Here is a 17,071-nt window from a genome sequence, read left to right as displayed (position 1 = left end):
TTATCACAGCAAATTGTAATTATACATTTTCAAAATTACACCAGTGTGTGGGTGAGTCTCAGGTAGCTCCGCCCACATACAACAAACGGAATAGGTGAGGCCAACAGGTGTTTTTACTAGGACATGGAATCATTTATGGCACAATGTTTGAAGAATATATCTAAGCTGTGCTTCACAGCTCTGCTCCGAGCCATTATAACTGCGACCGTGCACAATAAACTGATCTCGTTGCCTTTGCTTAAACGATGGGGACCAGGTCTGCAACCACTCTCAGGAAGTTGCTGTCTTCAAAGCAACTTTGGTGTGTTAATACGGCAATAATAGGACAGGCATCAGTCTGCTATCAGTGTGACTGAATGAGGTCAAAGGGCAATTAAATGTAATCTGTTTGTATTAATACGCCAGTTAACTGTGATAAATCTGCAATTATTGCAAGTCTGTGTCGGTTTCTTCAAATCTTTTGTCATCCTCACCCCACACAATTAAACAAAAAGTCACATGAAGTGCTCAATATCCAGTGTCCAGCCAAAATATCACACCCATATAAAATACGATAGAAAATTAGACATTTCTCTATAAATGGTTACAAAGTTGCTCCAGGGTACAGTTACCCAACAGCCTTGCTTTTATAAAGGAATATAACCAGAGTAGAGTTGAGTCTCGTATTGCAAAGACATGTTGCAGATGAGTTTTAAGGTCAGGCTGACTGCAGCATGAGGGCAAAAATCTGTTTACCAAGTGCAGTATTGTAAAACTGAGGCAGTTAGTCATAATGATAGTTAACAGAGTTCATTGCCCCGCCCTGCTTCTTCACCTTTGAGGGAATTTGCATTTAGTTTAATGTGCACTAAACGAACTAATAAAAAGATCAAAGCATTCTTACTGTAGTTTATATTCTAGGGATTGTATATGACTTTTCTATCGTTTCTACAAACATTCGGATGTGTGAAGAACGGGTTTCCTCCTGCAGCCTCTTTCCTCATCAGCCGTAGCCGGGGGTGACTTTAGAGGCTGCAGCTCCTCTTGATCTCTTTTCATCTCTGAGACCACCTTTAGTTCCTCCACACATGACTGCAACACAAGAGCAATTGCACATCAAAGATTTTCTGCCTTTGAGTCTCAGCGTTAGACATCAAGTGTTCGACTTTTAAGGAGCACATTTATTCTCCGCTGTGTGTTTTCTGTAAGAAAGACGCACAAAACTCGAGCTCTGTATGTCTGCGTTTTATTTCCCTCGCTGGTTTTGAGTAAAACTGTGGACTCGTATTTGACTCTTTCAGTCGCTGATGAGTTGCAATCACCTTGTCTTGATTACAGAAAACATTAAAGACTGTTTCCCTGAGGAGGTCGGGACATGACCGCGAAAGCTGGCACAGCTCTGATGACCTTCTGTATTCACTACTTTGAGTCGAGCCTCGTGGGACAATTTAAAACTGCTAAACTGATCAGTGTGGAACAGATTCCTACAGTACATCATCTTGGTGTACTGTCGAGGCACCAGTGTTCACACTGGGAACATCACAAAATGGGAAAATGAATGTTACATTTTTAAAAGATGGACGTCTTCAGCACCCATCACGTATTATTCTCTGCAGCGCTGCTTTAAAAGCATCAAGCTGATCTTGCTGTCACCATCACCCCTGTCCTAAAGCACAGCATGCTTCATCCTCCCACGTGACTTTAATCACAACCATAATTTACAAAATCAATTTGTAGACTCGACTCTGTATATGTAAAGTGTTCACTGAGGTCACAGAGCAAGTGAAGAGTCATTTTCCAATCGTACTTTGTAATGTCACCATTCCTGAAGGATCCTGTGGACCTCAGCGTGCAGACAATAAGACCTTAAATAAAGGTTAGAAACCAGCCTATGCTCCAGGTTGAATTATGTGTTTACTTGTTCTTTACTTGCCCTCAGACTGTTTAGCACCACCAGGGTTGCAGCTGAAAATATAAGGCCCATGTGCATGTAGAGTCATGGCTCCAGCTGGGCTCAGATTGTCTCACTTATTATTTCCTGCCGTGATGTTTGTCCTGTTGAACAGAGTCATATAACCAATTCAAGTCCCTTGAAAAGCCACCACCAAGAAAATGTATCACGAGTAGACTAATGTAAGGATCTGTCTTTGCTTTGCTGTTCTCTGGCAGCCACAGAGATTTGAAGCCCGAGAACTTGTTGTTAGATGAGAAGAACAACATCAGGATAGCAGACTTTGGCATGGCGTCTCTGCAGGTCGGGGACAGTCTGCTGGAGACCAGCTGCGGGTTAGTATTCAAGTTATTGACTTGCAAATTATACCAAGTGAATGTCTGACACGTTATGCTTTGAGTTCTTTATAACGAGCACCAAACGTGAACATGCTGAATAGAACAATAGATGATGTTATTACTGTTCTAAATGTATTCCATGGTTATTATTTACACATCTTGATTTGCATGACTTTAAATCCCTTTAACTCGCCAGCCTTTCCATTTACCTCTCAGCTGAAAACCTGCTTTAGCTCTTTGTTTCTGACTCTCTCGAGAGACATAATGGTTCACAGTGTCATTTTTCCAGCATCTTGTTAGAACCAGCAACAATCTTTTGTTTTGCTATAAATCAAAAACGTAATGAAAAATGATTGTTCCAGCAGTAGAAACCTTTCCTAGTATTTTGTTGTGTAGTCTTTGTGGGCTCTACAGGATATGTGCTGGTCAGCTGTAGGCCAAGCAGCATTTCCCAGAGTCAGCCATGTGGAACGGCTAAAGCTTGGCTGCTCTGGCTCAGAAATGCTGCACAAAGCAGGAGGGAGACAAATCTCTGCAGTCCAAGTCCTCCAGTATACAAACATGTTGACAGTTTGACCCTGTGCTGTACATGTTGTGTGCTGGCTGTGTGTCCGAATCACCAATAAAACAAAATATGACGTGGAAATGTTGGCAAATCTGACATGTGATGTACCGATACATACAGAGTCTTTCTTTGGGGCGTACCTTATAGTCTGATAGGATGGATACTGGAAATCTTCCATATAACTGAACCAGTATAGGGTGTCCTTTACTTCTGGACCTAGTTTAGACTTCTGCACATGGATTTTTTATCTCCATATTTTCAGTAATTTCTGGCTGTTTGCTGGGCATTCAGTGGAGCTGGCAGTACGCGTGCATCGATTGGATTCAGTCAGTGGGAGTGGGGCTTTCGAGTCGCTAATAGTCTTCAAGCTCATGCTGACGCTGTGTCCGTGTTGGGGTCTGTCAGATTACTCTTTCGCTGAGCGATCCTTTAAATATCTCTCGTAAGTCAAAAGATTCTTTCACTTCATGTGACGTTAATGGAATTCATTAAATGAGCAAGCTGCCTCCAGCAGGAAGGATGAAAATTAGCTCGGGTGTAATTAGATTGCAGTTAGTGTATTTTGACACGACTGTGTTTGAGTAGTTCAGATCGACTGGGTTTACATACATTATCATAATTAAGTATCTTGCGAGTGAAGATGGAGTGTGTGTTTACTCTGCGAGTTTAGATGGGATGCTGCTGGAAGAAGTCATGCTCTCTGCTTCGTTTATTCCATGATGAATCCGCACAGGGAAGCTCCAGAGTACAGTTAGTTCTGCTGCAATTGTGCAATTATTAGATTATTTAGAATGCAGACATGAGAGGAAATACTAGAGAAATAACGTTTTTTGTGAAAAATGACCATGTTTCAAAAAGCAGAAAGTGCAATATTTAAACAGGAAGGCTAACGACAAAGGAAAAAGAGCACAGAGCCCATATTTTGGCACCGTGCATTGTCAGTACTTAACGCTCCCTTTGGCTCTATCACAGCTCGTAGCGCTCTTTCTGCAGCACTTCAGAGTCTTTCACTTTCTGGCATATTTTCGCCCATTGCTTCTGCAAGTGTCTGCTACGACTGTGAGATTCTTTATCCATCTTGCCTGCACTGCTCTTTGAACACTCAGATTTTCACTGATGTGGGTTGTGAACTGTGAGAAACATGGCAAAACTTTTGTGCCTCTTCAGGTCGTCTGTTGTGGATTTTGAAGGATTATTGTTCTATTATAGAGGATTTTCTCTTTTAAATTGTCTTGCAAAGTCTGACAACCATCACAGCAGAGATGGTTGAATTCATTCTTCCCTTGACCATCGTTCCACAGTCTGCAGAAAAACACTTGGTGTTCTTTTCATAAAGGTCTGCACACATTTCTTTGCTTATTGAGCTCAAGAGGTTCACAGGATTTGTTCACTTGCATACAGTGCATCAGGGTTTTTCAGATACACACGTGCAAGCTTCTGATGCAGGAAAGGTCAGCTTTTCCAGAAGTTTCCTGCAGTCCAACGAGTGGTTTGGATATCTTACAAGCCGTTATTAGAAACTGAGGAAATTGCTACTAGCGGCATAGTGATGCAGTGATGAGCAATGTAGCATCACAGCAAGACGATTCCTGGCTCAAACCTCTGGTTGGGGCGTTTGTGAAGAGGTTGCATGTTGTTGGTTTCCCCTTACAGTTCAAGGCCTTTCGCCCAGTGTCACCTGGGATGGATCGAAGCTGACTTCTTCTTTGTGGGCATCGGTTATGCTAATTTTCAGAGTGCTATAAAACTGTTTAGGGCCTTGGTTTCAGAGTCACAGTATCAGAGGCTTAAAGACATACCTGCACTTGACAAATATACTCTTAAAGGTCTGGCACTATGATAAAAGACATAAAAGGAAGCCCATGTTGCTTTTCTAAAGACTTTTTTTGTCTGTCTTACTACAGCCTTTTTATGACTTTGTATAACTTTTGTTTAAATTTATTATTATTTTTTGCCGTGTGTTGGATGCTGCCGTACGTTATCCGATAAGCCGAGCCACCACAGCACAGCATCCTGTTTTGAGGCTGTTCGATGTTGTGTAATACTCTTTAAGCATAAAGAAATCTGTCATGCAATAAAGACTGATGTCATTATTTGAATGCATGTGAGGTAAAGACTTGCGTGTTTCAAGGAACTGCTATCCAGAGCATCAGCTGATACTTCCCCAGTGTATTTATTGTGCTTCATGTTGTATCCTGAATGGCCGCCTCTTCTTACAGATCTCCACACTACGCCTGCCCAGAGGTTATCAGGGTAAGTGCTCGCTCTCTTCTTGTCTGTCTTTCTTTCATTCAATAATAGGAGCTCTGAATCAGAGTGGCTCTTACATCACTGCTCCATCCCTCTGCATTCACCAGGCTTCCTCGTTCCCTCTCACTTGTGCGTCTTTATTGCCATATTTCTTTTTATTCCTACTTCCAGCTGCCCATACCTGTACATCTTTATAAAGTCAAGACTTTCTTTTCAGTTTGATCCCTTTTTCTGTGATAGGGTCTTAGTTTTGATTATCATGGGGCACTTCTATCAACAGTATGCCCCGAGTGAGTGCTCTGTACTCTCTGAGGTAAAGGGTCGTAATCTGCATGGTTTATTTTTTTATTAAATATTTCTCCCAAGCCAAAAACACAAAGTTGCTGTTTAAAAATGCCTGTTTCAAATGTAAGAAATAGACATTGTTTTTAGTGGACAGTAGCCCAGCTGTGTTTCTATGCTGTCAACATTCAAAACAGGTAAGCATTGAACACATGACTGTAAAATCAAACTGCGACAAAGGGCGGTACTTTTGTTCTTTTCAAGGTTTAAAAAACCCCAAAACATTATTAATTATGAGCATTTGTGATTTAGTGTTGTTGTTTACTAATAATTCTTCATTAGCAATTTTACAGTGGCTTGCAAAAGTATTCGGCCCCCTTGAACTTTCCCACATTTTGTCACATTACAGCCACAAACATGAATCAATGTTATTGGAATTCCACGTGAAAGACCAATACAAAGTGGTGTACACGTGAGAAGTGGAACGAAAATCATACATGATTCCAAACATTTTTTACAAATAAATAACTGCAAAGTGGGGTGTGCATAATTATTCAGCCCCCTGAGTCAATACTTTGTAGAACCACCTTTTGCTGCAATTCCAGCTGCCAGTCTTTTAGGGTATGTCTCTACCAGCTTTGGGCAAGGATTTCAGTCTGTAGATGTGCATTCTTCTTTGCAAAACAGCTCCAGCTCAGTCAGATTAGATGGACAGCGTTTGTGAACAGCAGTTTTCAGATCTTGCCACAGATTCTGGATTGGATTTAGATCTGGACTTTGACTGGGCCATTCTAACACATGGATATGTTTTGTTTGAAACCATTCCATTGTTGCCCTGGCTTTATGTTTAGGGTCGTTGTCCTGCTGGAAGGTGAACCTCCGCCCCAGTCTCAAGCCTTTTGCAGACTCCAAGAGGTTTTCTTCCAAGATGGCCCTGTATTTGGCTCCATCCATCTTCCCATCAACTCTGACCAGCTTCCCTGTCCCTGCTGAAGAGAAGCACCCCCAGAGCATGATGCTGCCACCACCATATTTGACAGTGGGGATTGTGTGTTCAGAGTGATGTGCAGTGTTAGTTTTCCGAGCACCTTCTTCCACATGTTTGCTGTGTCCCCCCACATGGCTTGTGGCAAACTGCAAACGGGACCTCTTATGGTTTTCTGTTAACAATGGCTTTCTTCTTGCCGCTCTTCCATAAAGGCCAACTTTGTGCAGTGCACGACTAATAGTTGTCCTATGGACAGATTCCCCCACCTGAGCTGTAGATCTCTGCAGCTCGTCCAGAGTCACCATGGGCCTCTTGGCTGCATTTCTGATCAGCGCTCTCCTTGTTCGGCCTGTGAGTTTAGGTGGACGGCCTTGTCTTGGTAGGTTTACAGTTGTGCCATACTCCTTCCATTTCTGAATGATGGCTTGAACAGTGCTCCGTGGGATGTTCAAGGCTTGGGAAATCTTTTTGTAGCCTAGGTCTGCTTTAAATTTCTCAATAACTTTATCCCTGACCTGTCTGGTGTGTTCTTTGGACTTCATGGTGTTGTTGCTCCCAATATTCTCTTAGACAACCTCTGAGGCCGTCACAGAGCAGCTGTATTTGTACTGACATTAGATTACACACAGGTGCACTCTATTTAGTCATTAGCACTCATCAGGCAATGTCTATGTCTGACTGCACTCAGACCAAAGGGGGCTGAATAATTATGCACACCCCACTTTGCAGTTATTTATTTGGAAAAATGTTTGGAATCATGTATGATTTTCGTTCCACTTCTCACGTGTACACCACTTTGTATTGGTCTTTCACGTGAAATTCCAATAACATTGATTCATGTTTGTGGCTGTAATGTGACAAAATGTGGGAAAGTTCAAGGGGGCCGAATACTTTTGCAAGCCACTGTATTTCTATAAATCTGGGACTACAAATGATTTTAGATGCTCATTTAATACATTTGGAGAAATGAGGGCTACGATTTTTGGTCAGTTAATGTGTTAAGGCCCAGAGCAGCCAGGGTGATGTTTGGGAAACATTTTAGGACGAAGCTCATCTGTGTGTGTGTCTGCATGTGTGCACCAGGGGGAGAAGTATGATGGGAGGAAAGCCGATGCGTGGAGCTGTGGAGTCATCCTGTTTGCACTTTTAGTGGTAAGTGACTTCTCCTACTGCACTGCAATGGCAGAAAATGGCCTGGACATTGTGCTTTTACAGTCATTTTGACACGCGTTTGGCATCTTCATGCAACAGCAGTGAAATTCATAACACTTCCAGACACAACCAAAATATTGAAGAGCTGCAAACATCGTAGAAAAAAGAAGCAAAAAGACAAAAAACTGAGATTAAAAACAGCTACAATTGTGTGATAAATGACCATAAAGTATTACTAAGAGATGCGAAATGCCCACAAAGAAACCAAATAGTTTAAATATAATATGTAATGACAAACTGAACAAAAATACAAAAAGGTGCTAAACAAAATCAAAAAATCATGAAGAGGGATGCAAACAACTGTAAAAAGAGGAACATCGTATCCACGAGGAAGCACAACAGAATCTTAACATTAAAATAGTTACATTTTCTAAATCAGGCAACTCCTGATTTGATACGTGACAAGAGGAAAAAAACAAAGGGGCGGAGTTAATTCAGGTTTTTCCTTGGCAAAGTATTTATACTGTATACAGCCGGGATAAAGTAAAAAAGATCGTGAATTACTTCTGGACAAAGTAAATCACCTGATGGGAGCACTCTGCATCCTTTGGTATACCTGGAGTCTGTGGTTTCCACCAGCCAGGATTAAATTAAAGATGGGCTGCTGGAAACACAATGTGTACTGATAAAATATTAAAACCACATTATAAATAAAATGGGTAAAGACAGGATGTTCTCCTTTCCTTTGTAACGGGCCTCTTTGTTCTAAATTGTGAATCTACAAATGACCGACTGCAGAAGAATGTTTCCACAACAGAAATCTGTGTTTCATAAGTGACATGTCTAAAACACGGTGATCGATCATTTACGGCCGGTCATAGGCAGCACTGGTGTGTGCAAATGTGGCTGCTGGTTGCATACATCTACATGCAGATTATGCTCCTGTGCCGTAACGACCGTAGCTTTGCCTTTTCAGGAGAACTCTGTGGAATCTGTTGTGTTTGCAGTGACTGTTTATCTCTGCAGGAGATGCTAATAGCACATTTGTTAATGAGAGCCCAGCTCTGACCTTTGTTTGTCTCATTGTTCCCTCTTGCTTGAATGGCTAGCTTAAATGATTCATTATTACTAAATATTATTATACCAGCATATCTATGTGTACGTACAGCCTTGATGCCCTGAATCTAAATGAGACTTTAGTTCTTTAATCACTGTTTTGTTGAAACTAGTGCTGTCAGCGTTAACCTCGTTAAAATGACGTTAACGCCATAACCGCATTAACGCGACAAACCTCCGTTAGTCAGTTAGCACGGATCGCCCCGTGCGTGGGGCTGCACAGTGTTAACGAGCTAACCGCATTGACGCCTTGCAGCCCCACGCACGGGGCGATCCGCGCTAACCGTCTAAGGTAGATTTGTCGCGTTAATGCGGTTATGGCGTTAACGTCATTTTAACGAGGTTAACGCTGACAGTACTAGTTGAAACATATGCGAAAATGCAGGTTAGAGAGCTCTCTTTGTTTGGTTTGATCAAAGGATGCTCAATTTTAAAATGCGGTTAGAGATTCTGTCCGTCCATAAAATAATCGACTTATTCTTGTCAAGCTAATAGATACATTTAGACCCGGACCACATGTACGAGGCTTTATTGTGGTAAATATGGCAGCTTGTATGTAGTTTGGCCTTAGGTAAAACTGGGCCTCTGAAAAACTCTGGCTGATTTGGAATGCAGGATTTTGTAAATTCCAGGTTGTGGGAAAATAAAATATTTATGTGGGGAAAATCCAGTTTATCCTAATATTGTTTTTTTCTTTCCCCTACAAAATGATTTGAATATGTCAGCTTTGCTTCGTCCGGACACATCACATAACGAAGGCTTTTCATACCAGCAGCTCTGTAATGTGATAGTAGGGAGTAAATGACTGTTTGTTTTGGTGCCGTGTGAACGCACGAGTGTTTTATCCTCTTGATGAAGATGGATCACATAACACAGTCATCATGTGAAGATAAATCTCTCCGCTGGTGTTGTTTTGATTACCACGCAGTGTCAGTGACCATCTGGCTTCATCCTGCTTGTTTTTTATGAGGAGGAAACGGTATCAGTCATCATGTTATTGAGCGTGCGCCCTAGCTGGAGAGCAGAGGCAGAGCCGGCTGGCTGCAGTACAGAGTGCCTCATCATCACTCACTCTGATGACTGATACCTCTCGCAAAACTGCCTCTGGTCACCTTCTTTGTCAAACGGCAGATTATCTCTCAGGGCACACCTGACAGACCGGTTACATGACAACAGGCAGATGTCAGCGCTGGGTCATGTGATCTCGTGTTGCTGGTGCACGTATAAACACATGATGCAGTTTATTATTTTCTAGCTGTGATTTTAATACAGAACTGCTTAAACAAATAAATACAAAGAACCAGGATCTGCTGTGCTCATTTTTAGCTTCATGTCTTCATTCTTGGTAGTTTGCATGATTCACAGATCAATCCACATATTAATAATGATAGTTTAATAATAATTATTGAGTAATTATTTAGGTTGTACCAGGCCTAGAGGCGACATCTCTGCTCATCCACTTAACTGAAAGCTAGTTTAGCTCCTCCCCCTTTAAGGCTGTTACCACTTTCCTCTGATTTCCTTCTGCTCATCAACAGAAAGCTTAAGTAGCCAGTGGGCGGGGCTTCTGTGCCTCATGTGACCAACTGTAAATATCCACTCACTGACATTATGAAGATCTGGGAGTACAGAACAATCTGAAGTGGAGGGTTTACAGCATTGGGAAGACTATGCCGACCTTTATTAAGACCACGTTATTAAAAAGTAACCACCACTACAACAGGATGTATAACAGAAAATAAGGGATTGAAATGTGTAAATGTTTAGACGTTACCATTGTGCCTTTTCTCAGGGCGCTCTTCCTTTTGATGACGACAACCTGAGAAACCTGCTGGAGAAGGTGAAGCTGGGAGTTTTCCACATGCCTCACTTTATCCCTCCAGACTGTCAGAACCTTCTGCGTGGCATGATTGAAGTAGACCCCATCAAGAGGCTGACGGTAAGCTGCTGCAGTCTGCCCACGTCACATCACCCCCTGGCCCGATTCGTTATAGACCCGGAGAGGGCTGAGGTCCTCCATCAGCATGACTGTGGTCGCTTTGCATTTTTATGATCTCCGGCTGCTGCCTTAGGAACTACATGCTGCACTTGTGCTAAATTTAGCACATTTGCACTGTGACTGGCCTTGCAGCTACTGTGCTTTCCTTTCATCTAAAGCCAAAGATTTGTTTAGAAGACAATCATTGCAAATATAACAAAAGTACTGTTAGATAATCTGCTTTCACTTCATTTTCTTCTGCTGGTTAAGCAGCTGTGTTAGACATCATACCGCAGCTGATAAATCTGTAATTCAGGAGTAAGAACAGCATAAAAGTGTAAAACTAAATCAAACACCAAAGAAATGATAAACAAGTCACAGAGAAACTACTTTTAAAAACCAGTTTCATAAAGAAGATTTGAAAGAAAAGGCTTTTAAACTTTTACACTGCAAACCTCCCTGCTTCCTGCATCTGTTTCCCTTTATTCCAGCTAAGTCATAGCCTAGGTTTACTTCACTGCAGTTAGCCGGACGGTGGCTGTAGGGTCTGCTCCTGAGCTTTAAAAAGGCTGGAAAAAGCTGCAGAGTGCAGTTAACCAGCATGCTCACCAGTGTGCCTCGTTGTGGTGAAGTGGACACTGGATCCTGCAACTTAATGCTGTTTGATAAAGACACCCATTCCCTGGATCTTCAGAGACCATTGAGCCTGCTCGTCTTTGTCCGTTTCACTTGGAAATCATTCATTAATGTTTATTTGTCCTTACAGTTGGAGCAGATCCAGAAGCATACGTGGTATCTGTGAGTACAGACACTTGAGTTTATTTTTGTCTGCTTCTGTCTTGGTTCAGTGTGTACGTGCATGTCCGCTTAAAGTGATGTGATGAAAGAAAAACGCCACAGCAGATAATGCAGAATGAAAATAATAAGAGTGTTTTTTGAACTCTCTGATGGAGACCTCTCAGAGAGGAATCGTGTCCATTAGTCCTGAGAGTGAGAGCTGTGTTTGCTCCAACGCTGAGAGGCCAGACCATCAGGATGCTCTAATGCACCTCTGATTTCTAATGGATGTAATATTTCTGGATTTTAAAACTCAAATTCTTTTGATTTGAAATCACACAGAGGGTCACACAGTTCAACCAAAACCTTATTTCACTGATTTTTGCCATCTTACTAAACGTTTTAGATCGAATTTTTGTGTCACCACCAAAACACCACCACCACCACCACCACCACCACTAAAACTCTTACTGTGTATAAATGTATCCTGTTATCAAAAGCAAGTCTTGCCAGATTTTTGGCCTGCTTGACAAACCTCTGTGCATCTTTGGTTCGATTACTTTACTACTTACTAACTTTCCACCAAATTGAAGTTTTCAAAAGCTTTTTCTGATCATTGAATTTAAGGACTGAGCTTCTCTTTCATTGTGAAGCTTTAGTGTCTTCACCAGAACGTTTGATTGTGCGGTTTATGTTGCAGAGCTGGAAAGAACGAGCCAGAACCCGAGCAGCCCATCCCCAGGAAGGTGGCCATCAGAACACTGGCTTCGGTCGAAGAGATCGACCCCGACGTCCTGGAGAGCATGCACTCCCTGGGCTGCTTCAGAGACAAGGACAAACTGACCAAAGATCTGCTGTCTGAGGAGTGAGTGACAATGAAGGGACGAGGGAGCACAAAGTCATTTACAAAACCACACATGAAGCAGATTGAAAGGGTGGGAGGCGCTGAGACGGAGAAGAGAAATATATTAGAGACTGCTTGACAAACTGTCAGCTTGATGAATTATTTCATTTAATATCTTGCGATGATGAACCATCTTTTTGTTCCAGTCTCAGCCGCTGGGTGCTCAGCTCACGGTCATCTCTCTTTGTCTCTACAGTGACAACCAGGAAAAGATGATCTACTTCTTGCTACTGGACCGGAAGGAGAGGTATCCCAGCCACGAGGACCAGAACCTGCCACCACGCAACGAGATCGGTAGGCCAGTCTAACCAATATCTGTCATTGGTCCATACATGAATGCCTCAACGACTATTTGGTGTTTTGCTAATATCTTTGGAACGCATGTTCATCAGCCCCACATGACTGAATTTTAATACCTTTGGTCATCCCCTTAGCCCCTTAGGGTTTGGCTCAGCAGGTTTTGTTAACATGCTAAGCATGTTTATACAGTAAATCAAACTAGAGTAAGGCAAATGAAGCAATGAAGGTTTTAAATGCCAACATTTTTTTTGATCCCATATGTTTTGATTCTTTTTAATTATTTCATCCAGGATTGCCACAAACCTATTTTACAAAAAATATACATGTTGTTTGATTCCAGTTTTGAACAATCTCTGTTAACTTTGAAAGCAACTCAAATCTACCAATAACCTGTTGTCTGTCAGTGTCCATGCCAATTTAAACTAGTTTATTTAAGGAGTAGCATTCAGACTCCATCTTATAGAGATTAAGTATTATCTGCATTTCTGTTTTGAGTAAGTTCCTACTAATTTTTATTTTAATATTAATAGAAACTAGCAACTTAAAAAAGGTGTTTATATTTAATTCATTCAGGTTCATCAAAACTGATGGCTATCCGGTCTTTAAGTCTGATGTCATTAGCCATGTCTGGGTCCAAACTCCGCTTCAGGTCCCAAAGTCAAACGAACACTGCGGCATCACTGAGAGTTACAAACTGTCTAAATTCTTTCATCTTTAATAAAACAATCAGCGTTGCTGCTTTACCAGGTTTAACAATTAATTTTAACATCCAGGCATCCATGAAAACAGGATTTGTTACATTTAACGATGTTAGATGTTAGCAGGAAGTTAGCTTGCTAGTTTCCACCTAAACATGATATAGCATGTTCTGACTGAGAGATTTTGGAAACAAATTCAAACGTACAGCTCTGCTATCACTTCCAACATAAATGAAGACAGAAAACTAAACAGCAGTGACGTTTGTAGGGTTACTGAAGTTGGACTAGCTGGTATATAATGATGTGCTACGTGGTGGCTAGCGACACAGCTATGTTAGCATAACATAAACACAGTGAAGCTGGAGGATGAACACTAACTTTTTTCCACTCGATAAAAGTTAACGTGAGGGTTCCTGATGGTTAGGGACAAATGCAATCGCATGGCATGATGCTGTAAACGGACCAAGCTTCAGTCAGGAGAACAACTGAGATAATCCATCCACAATATGAGGTTAGTCATTAATATACTGCTGCATGGGCTGGGCTGTAGTAGTTACATCGCAAGGGTTTAAAAACTGAGCTTTAAAATGAACAGTGGTAATAAAAACTGAGAGAGGCCGACAGTGATCACTGACTGTTTTTAGAGGTTTGTTGAGATTAAATAGAACAAGATACAAACATGTTAAAAACACAACAGCCTTATTAAACGCAGAGTAGTTTGGACCCGGAAGCAGGATTAATCACGTCATCACTTAAATACCGGGTGGTAAGCTAGTTTATGACTGTCTCTCTAGTTAGCCGATTTTCTATAAATGTAGGTTTGCCATTTTCACTTTTCATGCTGTTAGTGACTTTTGCTTTGGTTTTTGCTTGGATAGTTAGTTAAATACACTCTTTTTATGAGTATAGCTCTGTGGTTAGCTATCTTTTTGTGGAAGAGTGCAGAGTGAGCTAGCTAATAAAGCTACACAGTCTTTGTGTACTACATGTAGAACCTTTTTTCATTCATTTTTGTTGTTACTACTAGTTTAAAAATACGTTTTTGGAAATGACATACATACACACACTTTTTTTTAAATTTATTTTTATTTTTTATTGCCTTTCCCGTTTGGATCTTTAGCCATCAGAATTGTTGTCTGAAGGCCAAGAAAGATGCCAAGCGGATTTACTTTACCAAGTGGATCATCATGGCCTTGCCATATTGGTCCATTTGATTGACCTTTATTATAATTATGTATTTATTTGATTTGATTTTCGGTTGTTACAGACGGGACAGACATGACTGGGGGATAGGACAGGGAGAAAGAATGGAAGAAAGAGAGGGAGAGAAAGAAAAATAGAGGGGAGAAGAGATGGTGAGAAAGGGGGGAAGAGAAAAAAAGAAAAACAAACAAAACACCTGGATCACCTGTATGGAGATAAGAAAAAACAGAAGAGAAAACAAACAAAAAAAGAGCAACATAATAAATACAACACCATCACAATAAACTAGCTAACAGTAGATAACAGTAGATACTAAATATTACATGTTATTGTGCAGCACGCAAGATCGACAGCGCACAATGTGCTTTGAGGTAGCAGCCAAGAAAGGTGTAGTTTGTGTCTGTGAACACCCATGTGTACACCTGTGTGCACACCTGTGTGGATCAGCACGCTTGTATTCAAAAGGTTTCTCCATGTAACGATCTGCTAGGGAGTGTCATCAGTATTTTAATGTGTTGAAGTAAAATTTAGCTAATGTTAGCCATTTAGGAAAAAGCTAATCCATCAAATTAAAACTAAATATAGGCTAATACAGTCATGTTTTGACATACTGTATTAGCTTTTTAACGTGAAACTGATAATAGCTGAGATACCAAGAAAAGGTATTTTGTGTTTGTTTGCTATCTTCTTTATCCATGAGCATCTTCCTTCCACAGAAAAAAGTAAGTGGAAAATCCTGACTAAATGTGTGTTGAATGACAAAATTTGGTATGCTTGTCCAAATACAGGAACACATTTTTTTTCTACTCTGCTCCTTTAAAGTGGTGTTCTAGTTTACATGTAGAGGGGTAAAAAGAGCATAGTGAATAGCTTAGGGGGCTGAAGTGTTCTGATAAACTGAGCCTTTCAGTTAGTATTTCACCTTTAATTTACTGTTTTATATCAGCTTTATGAGATTCTACCATTTGATAAATATAGAATAATGTTATTTTTGAATTCTTCTGACTGTTTTTTGTTTTTTAATGATCACTTTTAATGTTTTTGCCTTTATCTTTTTCCTTCTCATCTCGGCTCACCCTGGGCCCGCTCAGCAGACCCTCCCAGGAAGCGTGTAGACTCCCCCATGCTGAGCCGTCACGGCAAGCGGAGGCCGGAGAGAAAGTCCATGGAGGTGCTGAGCGTCACAGAGGGAGGGTCTCCTGTACCGGTGCGGCGAGCCATCGACATGGCCACGCACGGACAGAGGTAAAAGACCGAGATTGGCACGTGTGCTCGTGCATGGACAAACATGTTTCTCCAGGTCAATCAAGGCTGTTTGCTGTTGTTTAAAGTGTCATTGATGAGTTTTGAATTGATTATCAGTTATGATAAATAATGCATTTAATCACAGTTTACAGCACTTTATCAAAATTGGACTGGTCTTTTAAAAATATTAATTTCACACGTGTACTGTTTGCCCTCAGTACGACTTTACTTCAATCTTTCATTTCACTGAGCTCTGTCAGGTTTACTGGGAAGTCTCTCAAACAGCTGTAAGTCCTTCCATGCTTCAGTGAACTGTGGTTAAATACATGATGCATTATTCTTTCTCTGGTGGTGTCAGACATACAATACACATCACACAAGGCCTGATGTAATCTCTGGGTTTAGATCTGCCTGAGACTAACAGTGCACTCTTAGCTCTGGCAGAAATTCATCACAGATGTTGAAATGCATGGACCGGTCTCTCAGGTTTGTGCGTGGTGTGGGTAAGGTGTGCATGGAGCATGCAGGACAAGAAGCATCCCGGTTTGAGAAGCTGTGAACTGAAATCCATTTAGCAAGCTGGCGTGCACGAAATCCTGTGGATGTTTTTGTAGTCGAGCGGTGACAAAATAATGGAGGAGATTGTAATCCATGTGTTTCCTCCTTCCTAATAACCTTGTATGGACATGGGTGTACACACATATATGACAAACAGAAAAAACTAGATGATAATGTGAAACCCTACATGAAGAGCTGAAGCAACAGCATGTTGTTTACTAGGGGAGTGAGGTATTAGTATCAGACAAAAGTTCTAAATCTTCTAAAAACATAAAAAAAAAAAACAAAGCAGAAAAAAATATCTTATCAGCTTATTATCTGATGGCATCTGAGAATAGTGCGAGTGAGCGGTCTTCATGAGTCCTGGCTCTGCAGCTCCCTCACCAAAACCAGAGTAGGAGTGAGAATGCAGCTGAGGATTAATCCCATGCTGCAGGAAACGGCAGACGATGTCCAAACTGTATTGTCATTGTCGGGAGTATATGTGTGAAAACAAGCTTTCATCAAGCTACCTTATTAAATTACTTGCTTTATATTCAGATGCAGTAGAAACGATTGATGGAGCATCAATTTAATGGCCTGATGGACTTCTGTAGCCAATGGTTGACACTGTGGTGGCTGTATGTGTTTTTTATATTATCTGTGTATTTAAAAGAGAGCAAGCTAACACATTTAATTCAATATATGCTCTGGATGTGTTATGAGTAATTTATGGTGTCATAGAAGAGGGTTAAGTAGAAGGAGCTGAAGATCTTTGTGGTTCTCTTTTATAGCATTCATTTCCTGT

The 17,071-nt window shown here is 41.1% G+C and overlaps 1 protein-coding gene across 13 annotated transcripts in view; it reads left to right on the top strand.

Annotated features, from left to right (window-relative positions):
* Positions 1-17,071, top strand: part of LOC134624793 (serine/threonine-protein kinase BRSK2-like) — a 150,183-nt gene that overhangs the window by 100,488 nt on the left and 32,624 nt on the right. For 7 of the 13 annotated variants that reach the window (XM_063469915.1, XM_063469868.1, XM_063469933.1 and 4 more), the window contains exons 5-12: positions 2,149-2,265; positions 5,053-5,086; positions 7,437-7,505; positions 10,414-10,560; positions 11,366-11,397; positions 12,077-12,241; positions 12,477-12,574; positions 15,576-15,726. In XM_063469915.1, coding sequence (XP_063325985.1) covers positions 2,149-2,265; positions 5,053-5,086; positions 7,437-7,505; positions 10,414-10,560; positions 11,366-11,397; positions 12,077-12,241; positions 12,477-12,574; positions 15,576-15,726 — 813 coding nt within the window. Of the gene's footprint in view, positions 1-2,148; positions 2,266-5,052; positions 5,087-7,436; positions 7,506-10,413; positions 10,561-11,365; positions 11,398-12,076; positions 12,242-12,476; positions 12,575-15,572; positions 15,727-17,071 lie in introns of all 13 variants that reach the window. The other 6 variants (XM_063469908.1, XM_063469925.1, XM_063469859.1 and 3 more) reach the window with 1 other exon arrangement.

Source organism: Pelmatolapia mariae, linkage group LG1 (assembly GCF_036321145.2).
Source record: "Pelmatolapia mariae isolate MD_Pm_ZW linkage group LG1, Pm_UMD_F_2, whole genome shotgun sequence".
In the NCBI taxonomy this organism is placed as follows: Eukaryota; Metazoa; Chordata; class Actinopteri; order Cichliformes; family Cichlidae; genus Pelmatolapia; species Pelmatolapia mariae.
Note: the sequence above shows the minus strand (reverse complement) of the source record. Positions and strands in the feature narration are given on the sequence as shown.